Source organism: Nannospalax galili, unplaced genomic scaffold (genome assembly GCF_000622305.1).
Source record: "Nannospalax galili isolate Female #2095 unplaced genomic scaffold, S.galili_v1.0 scaffold768, whole genome shotgun sequence".
Classification (NCBI taxonomy): domain Eukaryota; kingdom Metazoa; phylum Chordata; class Mammalia; order Rodentia; family Spalacidae; genus Nannospalax; species Nannospalax galili.
In genome coordinates this window covers 4,454,436-4,479,745 of record NW_008360317.1, presented here as the reverse complement: position 1 = coordinate 4,479,745, position 25,310 = coordinate 4,454,436, and the positions used below count along the sequence as shown (strand labels likewise).

At 41.6% G+C, this 25,310-nt stretch overlaps 1 protein-coding gene across 1 annotated transcript in view; it reads left to right on the top strand.

The window, feature by feature from the left end:
- LOC103727256 (WD repeat-containing protein 49-like) overlaps nt 1-25,310 on the top strand; it is a 60,327-nt gene continuing 35,017 nt past the window's right edge. The window contains exons 1-4 of the mRNA XM_029559649.1: nt 1-236; nt 2,594-2,699; nt 14,224-14,375; nt 18,581-18,683. Coding sequence (XP_029415509.1) covers nt 1-236; nt 2,594-2,699; nt 14,224-14,375; nt 18,581-18,683 — 597 coding nt within the window. The remainder of the gene's footprint in view (nt 237-2,593; nt 2,700-14,223; nt 14,376-18,580; nt 18,684-25,310) is intronic.

The following is a 25,310-nucleotide window of genomic DNA, read 5'->3' as shown; positions in this document are numbered from 1 at the left end:
ATGGGAACAACAAATGTCAAGCAAAAGCTGGAAGAGATAAGGAATGCTGGGAAAGATATCAGTACAAGGAAAGGCCAAGCAGCCCTTGCTTTACCCCAAAAGCCAGCAGAATGTAATCAAACAATTTTTTGCATCTATAAAGGAGTCAAAGTGTTTTCATTCTGCAAAAGAAAGAACTTGCTGCTGACAGGCGGAATGGATCGAATAATTAGAGTCTGGAATCCTTACCTGCCTGGGTAAGTTGTCCTTCTCTTACCCAGAGTGCCATTGAGGCAGCAAAGTAAATGAAAACAAGACTGGGGATTCCCTACCAGAATAATTTAAAAGTCTCCATCCATGCCAGGCGTGGTGGTACACGCCTTTAATCCCAGCACTCAGGAAGCAGAGGCAGGTGGATCTCTGTGAGTTCAAGGCCAGCCTGGTCTACATAGTTCCAGGGCAGCTGGGGCTACAGGGAGACCCTGTCTCAAAAAGTCCCCCCCCCGCAAAAAAAAGTCTCCATCCAAAATTAATCGCCCACACTAAGAGCCAGGAAATTTCTGTTTATAGCTTTTAAAACTTCATTGTAATACATGTGAAATGTAAATACCAGCAGGATGTGGTGGGAATGCCTGTGATGCCATGATTTAGGAAGATGAAGCAGAACTCTAAGTTCAAAGCCAACTTGAGGTACATAGAGAGACTATGTCTCAAAACAAAAGTAAACACCTCACAATGACTACAAAGACTGTGGAGCATCACTGACCCACTTGCAGTGACTTCCTCTCATCTGATGGCATCTTCCTTACAATGGACCATGAGAAGCTGCAGGGTGACTGAAGACTTTGATGTGCAATCAATGTATACTTAGTGTGCCTCACTCAAGTGACCCCCGAGTGTACACTATTCTCTGAAGGGGGCAGCTAACCCCACAGAATTAATGACTGTACCATCCCTGAGGTATAACAGACTTGACATAAGAGGGCAAGTGTAAAAGACATTAAAAATTAGAGAATATTGTGGAAAGCCTGGGATTAGAACCAAAGAGCATAGAGACTAAAGGTACACTTCTGTCATCCTTTCAGTAGATGACTGCCATATTCTTTAGAACAGGCCTGCACCTCTCATGATGGGCCTTTTTGAGAAAGTGCTCTATGAACATTTAAAAAACTCATTTTGTTTTTCTTCTTTTCATGTGTGTGTGTGTGTGTGTGTGTGTGTGTGTGTGTGTGTGTGTGTGGTATATGCATGTGTGTGTAAGAGCATGTGCATGCACAGGCATATATATCGAGGCCTGAGGATGACTTAGGAATCTTCCTCAATTGCTCTCCACCTTGTTCGTTGAAATAGTCTCTCAAGTGAACCCAGAGTTTACCAATATGGCTAATCTGTCTCTGTCTTCCAAGTTCTGGAATTACAGGCGGGCTGCCACTTCCACCCAGCATTTATGTGGGTTCTGAACTGTGGTCTTCATGCCTGCAGCTTGCACAGCATATACTTCATCCATTGAATCATCCCCTCAAACCTACATTCTTGATTATAATGCTTCTACCATTTTATTGAGCACCAACTTTGTACTGATATATGCAACTCATATATCATCTCTGGCCCTTGCATCAAGCCAACTTACAAAAGAAGCAACTGGAGTCCAAAGAAGTAATGGAAGAGTCAGGATTGTAGCAGATTCATTTCCCAGAAATGTGATGAAGATGGGAGGAGAGGAGGAAGTAGAGAATTGATCCTCCTCTTCTAGTAGTGGGAATGAGAGTAAGTCACAGAGGCTGTGCCCAGGCTCCTGGCTGGGCTACCCTTGCTAGCATCTGTGGGGACCCACAGGTGACCCTGTGTCCATCAGTGATACAGATGATAGCCAGGACCATGAGGTACAGTAGGCAAACACAGTGAATCCAATTGTGCCTCTGTGACTTCCTAGCCAGAGGGTTCCCCTGACCAACCATAGCAGCCTCAGATTACCCATCTATAATGGTGACAAGAGGCCCACCTTCAGAACAATGCAAGATACATAATAAAAATGAAAGCCAATTTTCTCCTTGATTCTGTTGTACTAGATTCCCATTGATCTAGTAATGGAGAACAATTCATTTACATTCTTGGTTAAAAACAGGCATGTGCTCTCCCCTTTAACCTCAGCCAGCCCTCTTTTCTCCCTGTCTCTTGACCCTACCAGAGCGCCCTACCTAGAGATCCTAGAAGGGCACTGAAATCCTTCAGAGCACTTAAAAATAGCCTTGTATTACAAAGCCCAGATTGTAATGCTGTTCACTCAGGCCTGCAGAAAGTGCCAGCATGTCATTGAATCCATGCCGGCCCCATTCAGGCTCACCCTTGCCTATTCCTTTTACACAGCTATTGTTAACTGCTAGAGAAGCAGAACCTAAGGCTTCATCTCACCCTGAGCTCTGTTGCTGAACCTGGTTATTATTTGATTCCGTCCTTTTATTGTGGGAGAGGTATACTTGTGTAATTTCAGAGGGAAACTTAAGCCTCCTCCAGGCTAAATAGAACTGCCAGATCCAGACCAAGTTTAGTTTGCATTTTTATTTAGAAATAACAAGCAGAATGGCTTTGTGCTCATCTGTTCTTTTCCTTCTAGAAAACCAACAGGTATGCTGAGAAGCCACACAGCTCCTGTGATATACATCCATATATCTTCTGAGGATAACAAAGTATTTTCCATGTCAACTGACAACACTGTCAAGGTCTGTCCCTTTTAGGTTTTGATGCATGCATTCTTTATACAAGTTTTATTTATTTATTTTGGTTTTCTTTTTAGATAAGGTCTCACACTAGCCCAGGATGGTCTGGAACTCACTAACTCCTACTTCACCCTCCCAAGTGCTGGGATTGTAAGTATGTGCCACAACAGTGACCTGAGGCCAGTTTTTTTTTTTTTTTAAATTTCATGTGTATGCATGTATTGCCTGCATGTAGGTAAGTGCACCTGTCTCGTGCAATGCCTGCAGAAGACAGAAGAGACTGTCAGATCCCCTGGAACTGGAGTTACAGACAGTTGTTAGTTGCCATGTGGGTGCTGGGATTCGAACCTGGGTCTTCTGCAAGATGAGCCATCTCTCCAGCCCCTGAGGCCAGTTTTAAACAAAGTGATTTGTCCTTTTATAATTACCTTTCCCCATCTCTGGCAATGTGGGGATCCTCTGCTTTGGCAAATGCTTATGCAGTGTTTACATATGTGTGTTTTCTTCGAGAGGTGTGTGCCCACATGTGTGCATACATGTGTGTGCACACACGTGTGTATACTGCATGTGTGTGCAGTAGTGTGGTTTGTGTGTGTGCATGTGTGTATGCATGTGTATGCATGTGAGTGTGTGTGTGTTTGTTGAGCATGTATCCCTTCCAGCATTTAGGCCTCTGCCTACATGCTGTCCAGATAGTGCCAATGTTCTCCATGTGCCTGGAGGATGCAGAAGGCAGCTGCAGATGCCTCCCTTTTTCACCAGTGGCTATCTCCTATTTTTCAATACACACAGGGCAAGCAAGTCTTTCTGAAGTATTAGCCATAAACCTTAGAATCTAAACATTTCTGACCCAGGACGAGGTAATGACATCTCAGTTCAATTTGTTTACGTTCTTCATCTCTATGCTAAAGGTCCTATCTGCCTCTAACTTTTGATTATCATGTGACTTCTGTAGTACACTATTTTTTAAGCAAAAGGAAGTCTTACTGGCTTTCTTCCTCCATTAATACATTTGCTTGTTCAGAGGCTATGTCAAGTTTATAGCCTCTATCTATTTACAATCTATTTATCTTCTTTACTGGGCTGTGTATAGCCACAGGGTGGGAATTTCACATATATCAGTGGAAAGTAGGAGATCAGTGTCATATAACCAGCCCACTGGCCCCCCACAGAATAAACAATTGATACTGTGGACAGAATTTTGTCCCCTCCCCAAGTTCATCTGTTCCTCTAAACCTATTCATTTAACTTCAATGCCTAGAATGTGGCTATATTAAGATACAGGACCTTTAAAGAAATAATTACTGTTAAATCAGGCCATTAGGATGGCCCTGAATCCAATAACTGGTATCCTTATTAAATAGAGGAGATTAGGACAAGCTCAGATCACAGAAAGGAAGCTGGCAAGACAAGAATTTGCCATCCACAAGGCCAGGAGACAGGTCTCACAAGAAAACAATCCCACTGACACCTTGATCTTGTGCCTCCAGTCTCCAGGCCTATGAGAAAATAAATGTCTATGGGTTAAGCCACCTAATAGAAATATTACTATGTCAACTCTAGAAACCAACATAACAGATTCACCCACTCTGTGATCACAAGGAACAGGCCTACTTCCTCCCTCCCTTCCTCCCTCCCTCCCCAACTCCTCCCTCCTTCCCTTCCTTCCTCCTTTCCCCCTTCTCCCTCCCTCCCTTCCTCCCTCCCTCCCCTTTCCTTCCCTTCCTTCCTTCCTTCTTTCTTTCCTTCCTTCCTTCCTTCAGCAAATCCACTGAGGGCTGACTATGTGAGGAAAAAGTATTCCAAATTCAGCAGACACATCAAAGAAAAGTCAAAAAGTCAATGTTTCTTGCTCTCGTGGAGATTGTGATGTGGCAGTAGAAGGTAGGCAGAAAATAATAAATAAATAAATAAATAAATAAATCAGTGGTGGCAAGTGCTATAAAAAACAATAAGGCAGACTGTGAGGAGAGGGAGAGACAGGAAAATTTAATCCCTGTTCTCTGTATGTTGGTTTAGGAATGTTTACTCTAAAATGACATTTTTAAAAAGCATATGGGGGGCTGAAGAGATGGCTCAGTGGTTAAGAGAACTGGCTACTCCTGAAAATGACCTAGGGTCAGTTCCCAGCACCCACATGGTGGCTAACGACTATCCATAACTCCAGTACCAGGGAATCTGATGCCTTCTTCTGGCCTCTGAGGGCATTACACCACCCAAGTGCACTTACATACATGTGAGCAAAACACTCATAAAATACATAAATCAAAGAAAAATTAAGCATATGAAAGAAATTCAGGGGAAAGCCATTTATCTGGAAAAAAAAAAAAAAAGATTTCTGCAAACAGAGAAAACACCTAGTGCTCCCTGAGGCAGGAACCAAATATATGAGACTGGAGTGGAGACAGGACAACGAGGGGGTGAGGGCCTGGGGAGGGTCTCACAGCCTGGGTAAAGGTTTTGCTTTCTTGTTATTTTGTTTCTTGGATGGGGACATAGGAGTGACATGATAGGTATTTCATCTTAACAGGAATTTTCTACTTTTGTGTTGTTAGTAAACTATAGGGAAGTCAAGACTGAGGCAAGGAGATGAATCTGGAGGTTTGGACAGCAGCTTTTGTGAGAGAGGACGCCAGCTTGCACAGGTGGAGCTGAGGAGAAGTGATCTGGATCTGATCAGCTCCTTAGCCACAATTCTAAACCTCAAGAAATTCTGACCCTTGGATCCTTCAATGAGATTGGACCAGATTCATTTGACAGCAGAACACATCCTCAACTAACTTGAGTTTATTTGTGGCCTTTAGCCCACTTAAAGTTAATATTCATGCTTGCTATCAAAATATTAATGTGCCTGATTATGGGGAAGCTGGTACAGTCTCATGTGAGTGTTGCCTTATATGACCTTTAAAATCTGAAACCTTCTGAATTCTGAAACATGGCTAGCTCAAAGAGTTTCAGACAAGAAATTGAGAGCAGGCATCTGAAGTAAGAGGCAAGAGGGTTTGGTGATGTATTAGAGAAGGTTCCAAAAACAAGAGAAAAACAAAAGTATAATAACATACTGAAACATATGGGATGCATCCAAAGCAGTGGTTGGTTAAGAGAGCAAGGTGTAGGTGTAATCACCTATAAACAAAGGCCTTAACTCAACAGCATAACTCTCCACATGAGGAGACCTGGAAAAGAAGAGCAAACTAAACCAAAACAGCCTAAAGGAAGGAAGTAACAAAGATTAGAATGGAAAGAAATAGAGTATAGAAAACAGTAGAAAGAATCAACAGAACCAAAAATTTGTTCTTTATGTACCAAATTAACAAATCCTGACCTAGACCAATCAAGGGTTAAAGGATACTCAAGTTGTTAAAATCAAGGATGGAAAAGAACACATTACTACTAACTTAAAAAAAATAAATAGGATTATAAGGTAATGCCACGAACAGTTGGAATGTCAACAAATTAAGCTACCTAGATAAAATGTACAAAGTCCTTAAAGGTACAAACTGTTAAAGCTGGCTCAAGAAGAAAAGACATCTATATCCGCAACAAGGAAAAAGACTGAGGTACTAACAAATTCACACAAAGAAACACTGGGTTCAAATGGCATCACTAGTAAATTATATCAAATGCTTAAAAGACTTCACACCAGTCTTTCACATGGAAAGAAAGAAAGAAAGAAAGAAAGAAAGAAAGAAAGAAAGAAAGAAAGAAAGAAAGAAAGAAAGAGAAAGGAGGGAGGGAGGGAAGGAAGAAAGGGGGGTAGGAGGGAGGGACAACACTACCCAACTCATTCTGTGAGTTTAGTATCCTATTGCCAAACTCAGATGAGGGTATTACAGCAATGCCAATGTTGCTGATGACAATTAATACAGAAATCCTCAGCAAGATACTAGCAAACTGATTCAGTAACAAGTAAAAAGAATTCTGCAATATGAGCATCCTAATTTGTTTTCTGTTGATGTGATGAAACACTGACCAAAAGCAACTTGGGTAGGAAAGGATTAATTCAGCTTACTAGTTGCATCTTGAGGGAAGCTAAGGCAAGAATCTGGAGGCAGGAACTGAAGCAGAGACCTCCAAGGAATGAATGCTATTTGCTAGCTTGCTTCCCCTGGTTTGCTCAGTTACCTTTCTTATACAGCCCAGGTTCATCTACCTATGAATGGCACCACCCAACAGTAAGCTGGGCCCTTAGACATCAATTAACAGTTAAGATAATGCCTCACAGACACAGACACAGGCCAATCTGGTAGAGGAAATTCCTCAATTAAGGCTCCCTCTTTTCAGGTGACTATAGCCTGTGCCAAGCTAAAAAAACTAATCAACACAATGACCACATAGGATTTATCCCAGGAATGTAAACATGGCTCAACATATGAAAATCAACATAACAAACCATATTAGCCGAATAAAGACAAAAGCTGACTGATTATTTCAACAGGTACACCAGTTGAAATGCAAAATTTATGCTCTGAAAACCACAAGATACTGTAGAAATGAACTACAAAAAAAGATATAACTTTCTAGAAAGATATTTCATTTTCAAAGATTATAAGATTTAATGTTATTATAATGTCAGTGCTTTGAAAATTGATCTACAGATTCAACGTGATCTCTACCAAAACTTCAGTTGCTTTTTTCTTGAAAAACTGAGAATTGATACTTAGATCCACAAGGGCCCTAAAATAGTCAAAACAATATTAGAGGGGGGAAAGAATAAAATTGAAGGGCACATACTTCCTAACTTTAAGACTTACTACAGAGCCATGGAAGTATGATACTCCCATAAAAATAAACACAGAGTGATGAGGAGTTAAGAAATAATTAAAAATCAAAAAATACACCCTTGTGGAATTATTGGGCTAACATTACAATACCTCAACAAAAAAGTCTGACTCTTAAATTTAGTTTTTAAAGTGGGCCCAAACTCAGAAGACATTCACTCCCCCAGATAGCTTTTTGGACTGTCTGTCTCCTGGAATTATGCTGTTGGAATTTTCCGGAACTCTGTCCCCCAAACTTTGTCCTTCAGTAAGGCTCCATCCATGATTTTATTCAAAATGGTTTCTCCAGCTTCAGTTGGGGAAGTACAAGTTTGGCTCCACTGTTATTTGACTGTCCTACCTTTCCATCCCTAGTTCTAGAATATCTCATTCATCCAAGGTCACCTGTCCTTCCCAGTCTCCACTGTGTGTAACGAAGATGGATGTACTATCTTTCACAGCTTTGATATATTAATTCTCAAGCATATCCACATTCATTCATTATCATTTTGGGTGGAGTACCAAATTGAGGCTGCCAAGGAGATGTGATCAGGTGCCCATGTCACAAGACCCAAGGGTACATGGTCATTGAGTTTACCAAAGTTAATTTAAAGTTGTTTGTCCAGATTCTGACTATTTTACAAAAATCACCCCTACAACCCTCACATTTACAATCATTTGATTTGACAAAAATGCAAAGGCAGCACTCCCCCAGTGGCACATATACTAACTCTGGAGTGTTACAAAGTTAGGATGGCCCCTGTGCAAGGATGATGTGCAAGTGCTTGAAGAATGCCAAGACATGGGGGCTGGAGAGCTCAGTGGTTAAGAGCCCTGGCTACTCTTGGAGAGGACCCAGGTTGGTTCCCAGCACCCACATGGCTGTTAACAATGGTCAGTAGCTCCAGGCCCTCTTCTGACTTCCCTGGGCATTGAATGCATGTGGTGTACCTATATGAATACAGGCAAACTCAAGCACACATTTTTTTTAAAGAATGCTAAGACAGCTGAATGGTGGAAGAACAACCTGTTCAAGTTTTCCTGAATTGCCTATTTACATGAAAAATGATGAAGGCTAGACCCTTATACCATATGCAAAAATTAATTCAAAATGGGTCACAGACCTAAAGATAAAGTGCTAACCTATAAAACTCAGAAGAAAGCATTAAGGTAAATCATCATTTTCTTTAGCCAGGCATGGTGACACATGCCTATAATCCAAGCAATTGAGAAGCAGAGGCAAAAGGATCAAGAGTTCAAGGCCAGCCTCTGCTACATAGCAAGTTCAAGATCAGCCTGGTCTACTTTCCGAGTGCAACTGATTATGACCAGTAATAATCAGATACATACAGATTAGGGATGCATGCACCAACATCTCAGTGTTAGCAAAAACAATGTCTCTTTCTGTAAGAAACAGTATATTTTAAAATGAAATGGATGTCTTTTTTTAAAGTTAAAAACTCATTAAATTTTATGTCTTACAGGGCTTATACTGAGTTCAATATGTATAACTGTATTAATTCAACAGCGAACCTAAAAATTTTATAGCCACTTTGAAAGAGATATATCTTTGCTCTGGAAACTGTTACTGAGTATGTTAAAGCTGTAATGAAATGCTTCTTCTTCTTCTCTTTTTTTTTTTTTTCAGAGCTGAGGACCAAACCCAGGGCCTTGCGCTTGCTAGGCAGTGCTCTACCACTGAGCTGAACCCCCAACCCCATGAAATGCTTCTTCTAAAAAAATTTTTTTTAATATTTTTTTAAAAAGTTCATGGTCTTAGATTAGGCATTGATTTCTAAGTTATGACACCAAAAGTGCAGGAAACAAAAGAAAACAAATTAAACTTTGTCAAAATTAGAAACATAATGCACTTCATAGGATATCATTAATACAATAAATAGACAACCTACATAATGGGAAGGGAGATTGTAAACCATGTATCTGATAAAGAACTTGCCTCTAGAATATAAAGAAATCTTAGTTTTTAGCAATACAAATACAACTAGTCCACTTTAAACATGGGTAAAGAATTTAAGTAGACATTTCTTTAAAAATGGCCGATAATGATATACAATGGTCAACATTATACTCACAGGGAAATGAAAACCAATACCTCAGTAAGATACCACTTCACACTCATTAGGATGGCTAAAATTAGAAACTAGACATCAATAAATGCTGACAAGACTGAGAAGAAATCAGAATCTCTATCTTCTGTCAGGAAGAAATGAAAATGATGAGAATGTGTGTGTGTGTGTGTGTGTGTGTGTGTGTGTGTGTGTGTGTATTAACATAGGTGTACTTTGAAGGCATCATGTTAAGTGAAAACCAGTCACAAAAAGCCACATATTGCCTTATTTCATTTGTATGAAATATCTAGAGGAAGCCAAGCCATAGAGGTAGAAAGTGGTTTGGGGAGGAGCTGAGGTGAGGGAGGAATAAGGAATGGCTGACAGTGAACATGGGGTATTTTATTTTATTTTTTACAAAAACTTTATTGAGAATTTCATACATGTATATAAGGTGTTTTGATCTAATCCATGCCCACTCCCTCCCCTCCAACATTCCCCCCTCTGAAGAGGTAACCCTAAAATCTTTTAAGGATTAGATACAAGCTCCCAAATACTTTTGACATTTTTGGCCTTTGGAACAGAGTATGTTGCTAACAGGCCCAAGGACATTTTGACTTTTAGCCCAGAAACTGGCTACATTTCTTTGGGGTCTTTTTACCCTAACTGCCTAGCCAATTCCTACCTCCTACTCTTATCACACCATCCTCTGAAGGGGTTACCCATATTGCCAGTAGGGAATAGCGACACAGACCACTCTGGCTCCTTCCATGCTGAACAGGGACGCAGGGTGAGGCAACTGGAGTACCCCTTCAGTGAGTCTAATTGCACTCCCCAAATTGCATAATTCTTGTCTCTAAGGGAAGAAGAAAGTCCTTGAATCACGAATAGATAGGAAGGGGAAGTAAAGGCATTACAAGTTCTAGACAGGGAACTAAAAAAAAGTCAGGGCAATTTTCAAATGTTCATATGAGAGTCCATTGGCATTTCTTTACAAGGGCTTGTTGTGCTCATTCATTAAAGGAGAGCCAAGCAGGGTCACTGGACCCTCACCTGAGTATCCAGCCACTCTTCCCAGCCAACTAGTCCAGCCTTGGATGACAAAAGAAAAATGAGGAAAAACCCAATAGAGGGATGCTTTTGATCATGGGGTATTTTAAGGGCTGGCAGAAATGCTCTGATATTAGGTAGTAGTTGTGGTTGAACAGCCCCATGGCTATGCTAAAGATTGCTGAACTGTACGTGTTAAAATGTGAAACGTAATATATTAATTATATTTTAATAAAGCAGCTTTTAAGGGGTGTAAGGCAAGAGAAGACTCAAGGGAGAAACCAAGATTTGGAGTCTAAACCAAAATTGAAGAGAAGGAATAGGTCAAGTGAGAGGGGTGTAAGACCAACTCAACAATGGATGGGGTGGACATATTCATCCTGAGCTTAGAGGAATTGCCAGGGCTAGAGAAATAAATTTGGGCATTATTAGCATTTAGATGGAATTTTAAGCCTCAGACTGGATATGATCACAAAAGGAGTCAGAGTGAGTGGAGGAGGAAAAAGACCATTTGAGGATTGAGTACTGGGCCCTGTGATGTACCAGGACTTTTCTCTGTAGGGGTCCAAGATGGCTCCTGGACAGTGAGTTTGTAATCCATCACACAGTTAGGATGAAGACAGATTTACAAAACTAGGTGTGGAGAGTACAGTCAGCAATATAGCTGGGGCTTGAATGCAAGCTATTCAGTCCTCTGAGCAAACTTAATTAAAATGGTGAGATTTATGAACTTTGGTGTTTGATTTATTTTGAAAATCAAATTCGTCTAAAAGCTTCATCCACAGTCACTGTGTGGGAGACTTCATGTTTTTAATGAGCTCTTTTTTTCCTCCTTCTTCTTCAAAACTTGCAGCACTCAGATAAGCATAATTTTGTATGTGGGGACATGTCTTCTACCCTATTTTTTTCCCAGTGCCTCTCCATTTTCTTCCAATCTCAACTCATGATTACAAGATTAGCATCTTGCCTGTGATGATTCAGGCATATTGAATAGCTTCCCAATGTGTATTTAAAATATATTGAAATCCTATCTTGGAAATATGGTGTGTAAGTTATTTTAGAATATATTATTCTTATCAAATAAAAACTAATCAAGCAGGAGCCAAGCAGCTAGATTTCTAGCATGCCTGAGCAGAGAGTTTTTATTCTTTGAATTGATTTTTCAGCCCAAATATTTTACTCCTTCAAATCATGGGGACATACAAACACTTCAGGAGTCTGTTGGTTCCTGGCATTCTCTAACGGAGAGTAAAGTGACAGATTCAGATTTCCTTTTTCACTTGGTATTTTCTATAAACGTAACACTGCAAACCACAAAGAGGGCTGTTTTGTGTCAACTGGAATTAGGAGGCAAGAAATGGGGGGGGGATAGCATAGTGTGCTAGCTAGTGTAAGGCATCCAGCGGCAACAAGCAAACCCCATGTTTTCTATAAGTTAAGACAACAGAGGTTTGTTTCTGTCTGTTTTAAGCTAGTACCAATGGTTCTGTGAGAGAGTGTTGCTTCTCCCATTCAAGGGCTGGCATCTCTCCAATCAGCAACCCCCCCTTGGGCTCTTAGAGTCCTCTTCATCCTCAAGTCATAAAGAACACAAAGAGGACACTGCAGCTTCCTCAAACTCCAGCCAGTTTTTCTCACAGTCCACACTGAGTTCACCACCACACTGGGTGAATGGGAATTGGCATGTGCCTTAGTTGAGCACCATCTTCCGAGCAACAGGTCTGCACATGGATAAGGAAGCATGAATTTGGGGAAGGGACACACAAAGCTTTAGAGACATACAACCTTGAGTTTAAGTTCAGAAACCATAAGCCAGGTGACCTTGGGTGAATTACTCAAGCCTTCTGAACTAATCAGCTAGCCCTTTTTTTGTTTTGTTTTGCTTTTGGTCTTTTTGAGACAGGGTCTCCCTGTAGCCCAAGCTGGCCTGGAACTCACTATGTAAACCAGGCTGGCCTTGAACTCACAGAGATCCGCCTGCCTCTGCCTCCCAAGTGCTGGGATCAAAGGTGTGTGCTACCACACCCAGCTTCAACTAGTTCTTTAAAAAAATTTTTTTTTAATTTTATTTTATGTGTATGAGTGTATTGCCTGCATATATGTAAGTGCACCAGTGTCATGCAGTGCCCATGGAGGTCAGAAGAGGGCATTGGATTCCCCTGGAACTGGAGTTACAGATGGTTGTTAACCTCCAGGTGGGTTCTAGGAATCGAGCCCAAGTCCTCTGCAAAAGCAGCCAGTACCCTTAGCCACTGAGCCATCTCTCGGACCCCTGACTTAGTTCTTTTACATATCCGTTTACTCTTCAAAATGGGAGAAAGACCCACCTTGTAGAGTAATTGTGCTTGTTAAAGGCAATGAATATGCCCTGCTCACTACAGAGTGAGTTTACCAGTTGAGACTATTTGGAGTGTGAGAGACACAGATCCAACTTCATAGGGTAAGCTCTAGAGAGGATCTAATAGCATCAGAAATCAGATCGCTTGATGACCTGGGCAGTTGGACTCAGAGATGGGAATCTGCCTGTGCTTCCCACATCTGTTCCTTGGTACACGTTGGCCTCAAGAGCTCCTACGGCAGAGAGTTCTCCCTTCAACTAGGAGGGGACAGGGATGTTCACAGCCCCACACTCAGATCCCAACTTGTTTCCTTAGCAGTGCTAGCCAGAAAATCTGAGGGAAGGACACAGATGGGCCAGACATGAGGGCTGTGTCCCTTTCCTGCAGTCAGAAGCAAACGACGTAGAAGAGGGAAACCAGAGAGTAAATAAGTTGATGAGGCTCAGTCTGTAGTTGTTGTTGTTTTCTTTTTAAAAGTTTATTAATTCTTTGAGAATTCCATACTATGTATTTTTATCATATTCACCCCCAATTCCTCCAACTCCTTCCAGCTCCCCCCACCTGCTCACCGTTTCCCAACTTCATGTCCTCTGCTTTTTGTTTTTTTCAAGTAACTTCCAGAGTCCAGTTTGTGTTACCCATATACTCATGGATGTGGATTTGTACAAGGCTACCCAGCCATTAGATTATAGTATTAAGATTCCAACCCAAGCAGACGAGCTCTTCACCACCATGTCTCAACCAACACCCTCACAAGTCTGTTCCCTATGTTCTCCAAATATCTGTCCAGTGACTGGGTTGGTGCACTTGTATTAAGAGCTGAGAACAGATGTGATTAACAAAGGTACCACAGATCAGACCCATTCCATCAGTTCCCTGTGAAGCAGGGTCCATGGAAAAGGAAGTGATTGGTCATCTTGTAGGAGAAGTAAAGCCCAGAAACTTGGAGCCACAAGTGTCCCCTCCCTTTGATCACCTTCAACATAACTGAAGGGACCAGGAATGTAGGTCTCATTGTCTCCTTCACAACAAAGAAGGATCCCTTTCAACATTTTGCCTTTCTGTGGGGTGGGCATGGGGCAGAGTTTAAACTTGGTCAAGTCAAACTAGACCCCATAACAGATAGCAGCGGGGAAACAGAGAACAAATGTTGAAAACCTGTTACTAGCTGAGTGTGTGGTACACACAGGTGGATGAAAAGGTTCAAGACTAGCTTGGGCTACATAGGAAAACCCTTTCTAAAACAAACAAACTAATTAATTTACTTATTAATTAAAAACTCTATTACTTTCTCCCAATTCCTCCACAGATCTGGGATCTGGAGACGCACAGCTGCTTGTTTACCGCCTCTTCCAAAGCCAGTGGCATTAAGGGAGAACTCACAACCTGTCTGTATCTCCCTGGACCTAGAGCCCTGTGTGTGGCCACTGATGCTATGGCTTTCCTTCACCTGAAACTGAGGTAGGGGGATGTCTGTCTTCTGGACTCCGTGTGCTCAGTGCTCTAGTGAATTCTAGAGGAGTCCAGTGCCATGGTCAACCTTCTCAGTGTTCTGTTACTCAAATCTTTGTGCAGGCTCTGGACCTGTAGCCCAGCATATAGTTATGCGGTATGCATATAGCATATAGCATATATTTGGTGAGATTCTCTTAACAGATTTCTTCCAGCATCACTGGAGTAACCTGTATTATCCAGGAGTCTGTGACTTCCCCTTAGCCCTACCCCATCCACCAACATTAACCCTATAGTAAGTGCAAGTTCACTATACCAGGCAGAAGCTAAGTCCAAAGGCAGAAGCCACACAGAGCCCTGGGGGTGTGGGGTGGGGAATTGTTGCCTCTGTCATACCCATGTCTCAGACCCCTATCCATAAAGCAAGCTAGCCTCACAAGGCAGATAATGAAGCAAGGCTGTATTGAGGGGCTCATGGGTGGCTTCTCCTGCCAGGAGCTTTAATGCCTTGCAACCAGAGTCTCCTCAATTCCTCTGCATATGAATGCACTTTGGTTTCCTTGGTGCTCCCCTACCAGGCTATGGCACCATTGCCTCCTTGGCAAAGAATCTAGTATTCCCTTTCCTTCCCATCCACCCTCTGCCCTGCTTGGGCTGAGCTGTCTGTTCTGACAGTATCCTCAGGTATGCAAAAGTTACCTTGTTCAACCCTGGAGCTTTGTAGGTGAGTAATCAGGGATCCATAAGCAGGGTATATATTGCCCTAGGATGCACAAGAACCAGAAGCATAGTAAAAACTGATCTCCTGCCTGTGGGGGGTGGGGGCAATCTTCAGGTTTCTCTCTGTACCCATCCCCCCCCTACTGAAATGAATCGAATGGGAGGGAGAGCCTTACTTTTAAAAATATTAGAAATAAGCTGGGCGTGGTGGCTCACGCCTGTAGTCCCAGCACTTGGGAGGCAGAGGCAGGCGGATCACTGTGAGTTCAAGGCCAGCCTGGTCTACATAGTGAGTTCCAGGGCAGCTGGGGCTTACAGGAAGACCCTGCTTCAAAAAGACAAAAAAATATATATATATTAGAAATTGGAGATATACATCTTAGTAGCCCTTTTTCTTAGCTTGCAAAAAGGCACCCTTCAGATGCCCTAAGAAGCTCAGTGGCCATGGAAAAATCCATCCACATCCTTTCTGTGGAGAAGGAATTCTCCCCTGCCCAGCCAGCATGGGTGATGAGGTGCTTGGCATATGCTTTGAGATGTGCAATGCCCTCTACATTCCAGAAACACAGACATTGTTAAAGCCAGCCTCTGGTGAAAATGTAGCCCATTCTTGTTCCTCTGTTACTCCTCCCCACTGTCAGCTTTTCGTCATGTTCAGCAATATTGAGAATTCAAAGTCAGTATATGTGGCCCAAGACAAGGATGCAGAAAAGCTTTAGAGTCTGTATGGGGCACGCTGGGCGCCAGGTGTGGGGTGCGCGGGTATCTGCTCCTGCGCTGCTTCCCTGCGTCTTCCATGGCTCTCTGCTGCTGAGGCTTTGCTCAGCTGTGTCACGCCCTAATTTCACCCATGCACTTTCCTCAAGATGCGAGTTCCACCGGCCGCTGGATCACGCGGGAGAGTGTGAGGGCGGCTAAAGCTGGGATCCGTGAGTCGGTGACTGAAAGACAGCTCTTCCCGGGAAGGCTGGATCATAGGCAGTGAGACAAGACTCAGCTCAGTCAGACTCAGTGTTAGCTCTTTATTCAATGGGTCTGCGTGGCTCCAAGCCTCAGTGTCCCAGAGTGATCCAGCTCCTTCAATTATTGAGGGGAATCAGGGAACTTTATACCATGGGGGTAGTGGTAAAAGCTTCAGCTGTGAGGTACTTTGGGGATGCCTCATTTGCGTGTGGAAATGGGCTCCCGCCAGGCTGCCAAACTGCTTGAAAATCACACAGGAAAGCCTAATGGTTACAGAGCTGGAGGCTACATTCTTGTGGCTGCTACTTCACAAAGGAGTCAGGAAAAATGCCGGGAAGACGCCCTGCTGTGAAAGGAGTCTCTACATATGGCTCCGAGCTCGTGAGCTATCCGGACATGAAGAAACTTCTACTTTACACAACAGAGGTCCCCAACAAGTCTGCACAGAATCTATCATAATCTGCATATTTCAGATGCTATCTGTCTCACAGTGGGAACTGGCTTCCTGAGACACAAATCAGGACAGATGTCTTTCCCAACGTCTTCTCTTAAATTGTGAATATAGGTATAAGAGGAGTCTTAATCCATTTGTTGTACTCAGAGGTCAAATCACATGTTAGGAATTAAAGTTGTATGGGGCTACAGAGAGGGCTCAATGGTTAAGAGCACTGGCTGCTCTTGCAGAGGACACAGGTTCAATTCCCAGCACCCACATGGTAGCTAACAACTGTCTGTAACTCCAGTTCCAGGGGATCCAATGTCCTCTTCTGACCTCCATGGGCATTTCATGACAAGGGTGCACTTACACACACCCAGGCAAAACACTCGTACACATAAAAAAATTCAATTTAAAAGTTTTTTGAAAAGGAATTAACACTGTAGGGTAGGAAACCCATTTATGGCATCAGAACTCCACAGAGAAGCCCAGAAATATGGCTCTGACCCTGATCATCCACTTCCTTCCTAACCTGCCCAGTGAGTCTGTGCAAGTAGTTCACCTGGCTCAGGAACCATTACAGCGTGATTAGTACAGCCAGGCTCAGAAGCATCTCCAGCTCTTCATTCAAGATGCCAAAACAGCCAGTTGAAAGCAGAAGCTTCCGTCAATCAAACTGCTGTTTGCTCTGCATGATAGCATTGTGTAGAACAAACAGCTGCTTGATTGATTTCTTTTGGAACGCAGTGACTGAAATTCTACCTGATGACAAACACAACCTCAATCTCTCGTGCTAACACTTGGGTGCCAGATCATGTCCCCCATCCTAGCCCACCCTGTCCCTGCTGTTACTCAGGAGCTGTGAAACCCGGAGTTGTCTTATCGGTAAAGCTGGAGCTCCTCTTCTGGCAGTTGGGAAGAGGGACAGGGCCAACTGCCATGACCAGAGCTTTCTCTCCTTCATCTTTGTCCAGTATACCTGTGCCCTCCCTTCTCACCCTGCCTGAGCCAGTCCCTATCTTCACCTCCTGAAGCCTAGGTTTAGTTCATGGAAAAGTTATAAATGCCTTTATGCCAAACTTGCTCTTTTGGGCACATGTCTGAGGCTTCATATCTGTGGGACGCTCAGCTGTTCTGAGTCAAGCTTTGGGCTTCATGCAGAAAGACAGTTGAGAGAGAGGTGGCAGGGCAATGGCACATGGAAACCAACATTCTATATTGTGCCCACTGTGTGCCAAGTTCCTCCCCATGATTACTCTTCATATTTCCATAAGGGACTCTGTTTTGTAGATGAGGAAATCAGTCTAATGGGCTGGGGTTGCTTATCTCTTGTGTGCTGTCCTCCCAGAGGGGGTCCATAGAGCAAAGGTCTGGTTGCTCAGGTGTGCCCTTTGCACCAGGCACCCATGGGAGTCATAGCACAGGGCCTGCTGGGATCTGCTGGGCCTCATCCCTGTTGTAGCCAAGATGTGACACCTTTTGGGTACAAGGATTCAGAGTACAAGATTCATAAGCAGAGTCAATCTGCTTATGTTTGTTTGGGAAAAGATACAAATTATTAGCATTCTAGATTATTCTGTAGCCTTATAAAATCACATCCCACCCACCCTTAAGAGGAGATGCAGAGACCATTGTGGTGGTACACACTTAACAATTCTATCACTCAAACAGAGGCAGAGGCAGGAAGATCTTGAGTTCAAAGTCAGCCTAGCCTGCATAAGGAGATACTGTCAAGATTAATAAATGAATAATACATACATACATACATACATACATACATACATACAAAACATGCATAAATAAGTTTCTTGTTCAGCAGTCATTATGCCTTATCACATGCCCACTATATGTTTGATGTTTTCTCATTTAATTCCAGTAACAACACTTTAAAGTAGATATTATTATCCCCATTTTGCAAATTAGAGAGTGGGGATTTTGAGCAGTCAGGTGGCTTGGGCAGGGTCCCAGACCCATCATTTGACCCCAAAGCCTTTCCTGTTGGCCCCTGTGCAATGGAGCAATAGGTGGACCCTCCTGACTATCTCTGTCATGTGCTCACCTCAGGTGTCCATTGTCTTTGTTTTTCATGAGCAAGATCTGCCCCAGATCCCCACCTGGTGCTTTCCCACCGAGAGCCTGTCGTGTGCTGCAGGTACAACCCGACCTTCAGGCATGTGGTCAGCTGCTGTGAAGCATCTGTAAGTATCCACTCCTGCCGTCTTAGCAGTGATGTACTTGTGAGGTGGGCCTGACTGCTCCACCTTATTAGAGCTGAGCAGCATGTTCAGCTGACATTCTGCTCCTGGAAGGAAACAATGGGAGGACACTCAGCTCCGCTCTCTGAGTATTGTTTGGAAATTCTTCTTTTAGAGTCAGATGGAAAAGGCTGTGCCTTTCCCCGGCAGATCCCAGTGTGAGCTATTTGGAAGGAACATCCTGAGAGTATTTTTTGCCTTTTGGTTTTCTTTTACTCTGTAAAGCAAATACTGTCCCCTAATCGGTTGGTTGTAATTCTAATCCAGGATTGAGGGGCAGAGACTTCCACGCCCACTTCCCCTCACACAGGCTTATGAGGACCATATTGTCTACACCCTTGGTGAGTGACACAGTGTTGGTCCAATAGGGGGCATAACCAGAGCCCCTTGAGTAAGAAAAATATATCCCATGATTCTTTTGTCTGTGTGCTAATGAAAAGGCTCACCCTATGTTTATGATACTTCACTGTTCTGGAATCTTTTAATATAGTCCAGTGTCACAACAATGCGACACATTCTAACAAATGAGTCATTGGCTAACTTGTCATTGTGCATACATAACAGAATGCTCTTACAGATACCTAGATGGTATAGCCTACTATATACCCAGGCCTAAACAAAGGGTGTACACCATGTCTGTATATGATACAGTCTGTTGTTCCCAGGACTACGATGAACAAAACAGCAAGTTCTTAAACCAAGAGACATGGTAAACACGAGTTATTGAGACTGCTGCCTGCAGCATAGTTTTGAACTACCTTTTATAAGTAAAAGTACACCCTAAGTGATAAAAATGGGGTATAAGAAATACACAAATCAGTAGCAGTCATCTGTCATTATTATCAAGTATCACATATTGTACATAGTTGCATGTGCTAGACTTTTCTGTAAAAGGTAGCTTGTAGACCCACAAATACATGAGTACTGTGTTACACTAGGACTTTAAGACAGCTTTGAATTTACTAAAAGACAAAAAATTGTTCAGCCCCTTTATAATCTTATGGAACCAGTGGCATATGCAGTAGATCACTGACAAATGCATGTTCAATTACTTAGTTCATGTCTTAGTTCAATTACTTAGTTCATGTCTTAGTTCAATTACTTTCTGAATCACTAGTCTGGATAGCTCTCCAGATGAGCGGCCCAGCCTTGTGGCCCTATTTTTTTTCTCTTCCTTCAAGAGCCAGGCCAATCAGCATTCAAGGTCATGGCCCCAGGGGCATCCCCACAGCACCCTGAACAGCTGCAGTCCATCCCTCACTCCTCACTCTCAATCCTTCTTCACTCCCAGCAAGAACCAATTATCCTCATGCAAATTTCTATCCAGTTTCTGGTCACCGATCGTCATGATTTTTTTAAGTGTTAAAAATATATTACAAGCCTGAGAGGGTGGGCTCCAACATCTATCAGTGTAGTGGCTGTGATCTCAGCAGACTACCAGAGAGTGCTGGGTTCTGGCCACCCCCTGGCATAGGGGCTGAGAATGCAGGGGACTGCTTGAGAGTGCCTGGATCCTGTCTCCACGTTGTGGTGAGCTTCCCCTAATTGCGCCATACCCATCCCCCTACCTGGGATTTTGGGAGGCCCCTCCCAAGGACCCAGGAAAGACCTGGCTTTGGTAGGCTAAGGCTGAGATCCTAGCAGACAGCCTGAGAGTGTGGGCTCAGACTTCCATCTGTGTAGTGGCTGTGATCTCAGCAACACCACCAGAGTGCCAGGTTCTGGCCTCTCTCTGGCATAGGGGCTGAGAACATAGCAGACCAACTGAGAGTCCCAAAATCGGCCTCCTCCAATTTAGGGAATTTCCCAAATTTTCTCTGAGTTCCTGCTAACAGGGGTCCAAGAAGCCTGAGTGTACCTGACTGGAACCTGACTTGGGCTTCTGTGGGTATCAATAGCTTATCTGAAGCCATCAGTTTCCTCCAAAATAAAACCTGAGAGAACCTGAAACCTGTACCAACCAGTTTTACATAACCAATAAGGAAAGGACCTAGGCACCCCAATAATACAAACAGAAGCATACTTCAACTTAATTCTCATATCAGAATCATAAACAACAAATGAAATTCACATGCCAAAAAGGGGCATAGCGAAAGAATAATAAAATGGAAAGCCAAAACACTATGTCCCCACCAAACTCCACTCTTCTACCAATCTTGTAGAAGAGTTCTACAAGGAGAACCCCCTAGAGATAACCCAGGACACTGAATTTAAAAGAGCAATCATAACATGATCAAGAAATTCAACTAATTTAAAGAAAACATGAACAAACAAATCAAAGAACTAAAATAAGATAAGGATAAACTTTTGAAAAATTCACAAAAGAGATAGAAACATTGAACAAAACTCAGGCAGAAATGAAGAAGGAAGTGCAAAACTCAATAAGCCAACTTTAGAGAACAGAGGAAAGCCTCACCACTAGAATGAATGAAACAGAAAACAGTATATCAACACTGGAGGATAAAGCTGAAGAACCGGACCACTCAAGCAAAGATTATGGAAAAATTTTAAAAACATAGGAATGGAATATGCAAGAGATGTCGTCGGACACCATGAAATGACCAAATGTACATGTCATAGGAATAGAGGAAGGAGAAAAATTTCAGGTTAATGGTATTGACCAGATCTTAAACAGGATTATAAAGAGAATTTCCCCAAATTAAGGAAAGACAGACAAATACAGGAAGCACATAGAACACCAAATAGACAGGATCAGAAAAGAAACTCCCCATGACATATCATAGTAAAAACACTAAATACGCAGAACAAAGAGAGAATACTGACAGCAGCAAAAGAAGAACAAGTCACATACAAAGAAAAGCCCATCAGAATTACAGCTGACTTATCAATGCAAACTATGAAAGTTAGAAGAGCCTGGACCAAGGGATTTCTTCAGTTCTACATGACAATAGATGCCAGCCCAGAATACTTTACCCAGAAAAAATGTCTATTATAGTTGAAGGGGAAAGAAAAATCTTCCATGACACAAATAGCCTGAAAGAAGACATGTCCACAAAACCAGCCCTTCAAAGAATACCTGAAGCAATACAGAGAACAGAGAGAGAAACAACTATACCCCTGGGCAATGAAGGAAAATAAATAAAGGTATAATTGAGGAAAGAAAAAATTAGACAGAGAGCACAAACACCAATCAAAATGACGGCAACCAATACATATCTTTCAATAATAACCTTAAATATCAATGGACTGAACTACCTAGTTAAAAGACACAGGCTAAGTGAATGGATTAAGAAAATAAAATCCATCTCTTTGCTGTCTGCAAGAAACCCATCTCACCTTCAAGGACAGGCACTACCTTAAGGTAAAAGAATGGAAAAGAACCAAGAAAATGGCATTAAGAAACAAGCAGGAATTGCAATTATAATACCTGACAAAATAGACTTCAAAGTAAAAATAATCAGAAGTGATAAGGAAGGTCACTTCATTCTGATCAAAGGAACAATTAACCAAGAAGGTATTACAATACTTAACATTTATGCACCAAACTCTGGTGCATCCAAATTCATAAAAACAACACTATAGGACTTTAAGACACAGATTAACCCCAACTCAGTAATAGTAGAGGACTTCAATACCCCACTATTTCCATTAGACAGGTCAACTGGACAAAGCCATAAACAAATAAACATCTGAATTAAATGATACCATACATCAAATGGACCTAACAGACATCTTTCAAATATTCTACCCAAGCACCAAAGAATGCACTTTCTACTCAGCACCTCACAGAACTTTTTCAAAAATTGACCACATACTGGGCCACAAAACAAACCTCAATAAATACAAAAAATAACTGAAATAATTTCATGCATTCTATCAGGCTACAATGCAATAAAGCTCAAAATCAACACTGGACAAAACCCTACTCACTACACAAACTCATGGCAATTAAACAACACACTCCTAAACAATGAGTGAGTCCAAGGAGAAATTAAGAAAGAAAAGAATTCCTGGAATCCAAGGAAAAGAACAATACAACACAACACAACCGCTGGGACACTTTAAAAGCAGTCCTAAGAGGGAAGTTTACAGCTCTAAGTGCCTACATTAAAAAATTAGAAAGAGCTCAAATAAATGACCTAACACTGCAACTCAAGATGCTGGAAAGGCAAGAACAAATGAAACCCAACCCAGCAGAAGAGAATAAATAACAAAAATCAGAGAAGAAACTAATGAAATAGAAACAAAGAAAACAATACAAAGAATCAATGTATCTTAGAGCTGGTTCTTTGAAAAGCTAAACAAGATAGACTCTTAGCCAAGTTAACCAAAAGAAAGAAAGAGCAAAACAAATCAACAAAATTAGAGATGAAAGGAGAAACATCACAACAAACACCCAAAAGATCCAGATCATTATAAAGGAATATTTTAAGAACCTATAAGCTACTAAATTAGAAAATCTAAAAGAAATGGATGGATATCTAAAATCATGGGAACTATCAAAGTTAAACCAAGAAGAGATCAACAGTTTAAATAGACCCATAACATATAAGGAAATGGAAACAGTAATACAAAGCCTCCCAACTATAAAAAGCCCAGGCCCAAATCAACAGTTTAAACAGGTCAATAACATACAAGGAAATTGAAACAGTAATACAAAGCCTCCCAACTAAAAAAAAAGCCCAGGCCCAGACGGATTTGCAGCAAAATTCTACCAGACATTTAAAGAAGACATCCAACCAATACTACTTAAATTATTCAAAATGATAGAAACAGAGGGAGCACTCCCAGATTCCTTCTATGAAGCCAGCATCACTCAAATACCTAAACTGGGTAAAGACACAACCATAGAAGAAAACTATAGACCCATATCTTTAATGAACGTAGATGCAAAAATTCTCAACAAAATACTTGCAAAACACATACAGATGAGCATAAAAAAAGATCATTCACCATCATCAAGTAGGCTTTATTCCAGAGATGTAGGGATGGTTTGATTACAATCAGGAACTAGACAAGGATGTCCACTATCTCCACTCCTTTTCAACATAGTGCTTGAAACTCTTGCTAGAGCAATAAGACAGGAGAAGGAAATTAAAGGAGTACTAATCGGAAAAGAAGAGGTCAAACTATCACTTTTTCCAGATATATAATACTATACCTAAGAGATCCCAAAAGTTTCAGCAGAAAACTCCAAGGGTTGATCAACATTTTCAGTATAGCAGCAATAGCAGCAGGTTATAAAATCAATCTACAAAAATCAGTAGCCTTTCTATATACCAATAACAAGCAATTGGAGAAAGAATACCAGGAAATGCTCCTATTCACAGTTGTTGCAAAAAAAATTTTTTAAATCTTGAAATAAATCCGACCAAAGACACCAAAGATCTCTACAATGAAAATTTTAAATCATTAAAGAAAGAGATTTAGGAAGATACCAGGAGATGAGGACCTCCCATGTTCATGGACTTGAAGAATTAATATTGGGAAAATGACCATCCTATCAAAAGCAATGTAGAGATTCCCCATGACATACTTCACAGAATTAGAAAAAAAAAATGCTTAAATTCATATGGAAGCACAAAAAAAAAAAACCATAGTCAAAGCAACCCTGAGCATAAAGAGCAATGCTGCAGGGATTACTATACAAGATCTCAAAGTATACTACAGAGCTATAGTCATAAAAACAGCATGGTACTGGCACAAAAACAGACACATAGATCAATGGAACATCATTGAAGATCCAAACCTGAGTACATGAAATTTCAGCCACCTGATATTTGACAAAGGTGCCAAGAACACACAATGGAGGAAAGACAGCATCTTCAACAAGTAGCACTGGCAAAACTGGATCTCCACCTGTGGAAGAATGAAACTAGATTCTTATTTCACCTTGCACAAAAGTCAGCTCAAAATGGATCAAAGACCTCAATGTGAAACTGGAAAGCCTGAAACTATTAGAAGAAACTATTGGCAGTAACTTACAGGATATAGGTGTAGGAAAGGATTTTCTAAATCAGACAGAAGTTGCTCAGGAATTAAGGTTAGCAATCAACAAGTGAGACCTCATTAAACTAAAATGCTTCTGTATAACAAAAGAAGCAATCAAAAAGTGAAGAGAAAACCCACAGAATGGGGAAAAAATTTCATCAGTGACACATCTGACAGAGGTTTAACATCCAGAATATATAAAGAACTCAAAAAACAAGGAATTGAGAAACCAAATGACCCAATGAAAAGATGGGCTAAAGATCTAAACAGAGAGGTCTCAAAAGAAGAAATAAAGATGGCTAAGAAACATCTCAAAAAGTGTTCAACATGGTTAGTAAATAGGGAAATGCAAATTAAAACCACCCTAAGGTATCACCTTACCCCAATCAGACTGGCTAGGATCAAGAGTACAAATGATACCAAATGCTGGTGAGGATGAGGGGAAAGGGGAACACTCATTCACTGCTAGTAGGATTGCAAACTCGTGCAACCCCTATGGAAAACAGTGTGGAGAACTCTTAAAAAACTAAAAATGAATCTACCATATGACCCGGTTGTACCACTCCTTGGTACAATCAAGGATTCATCCTATTGTAGAGACACTTGTACAACCATGTT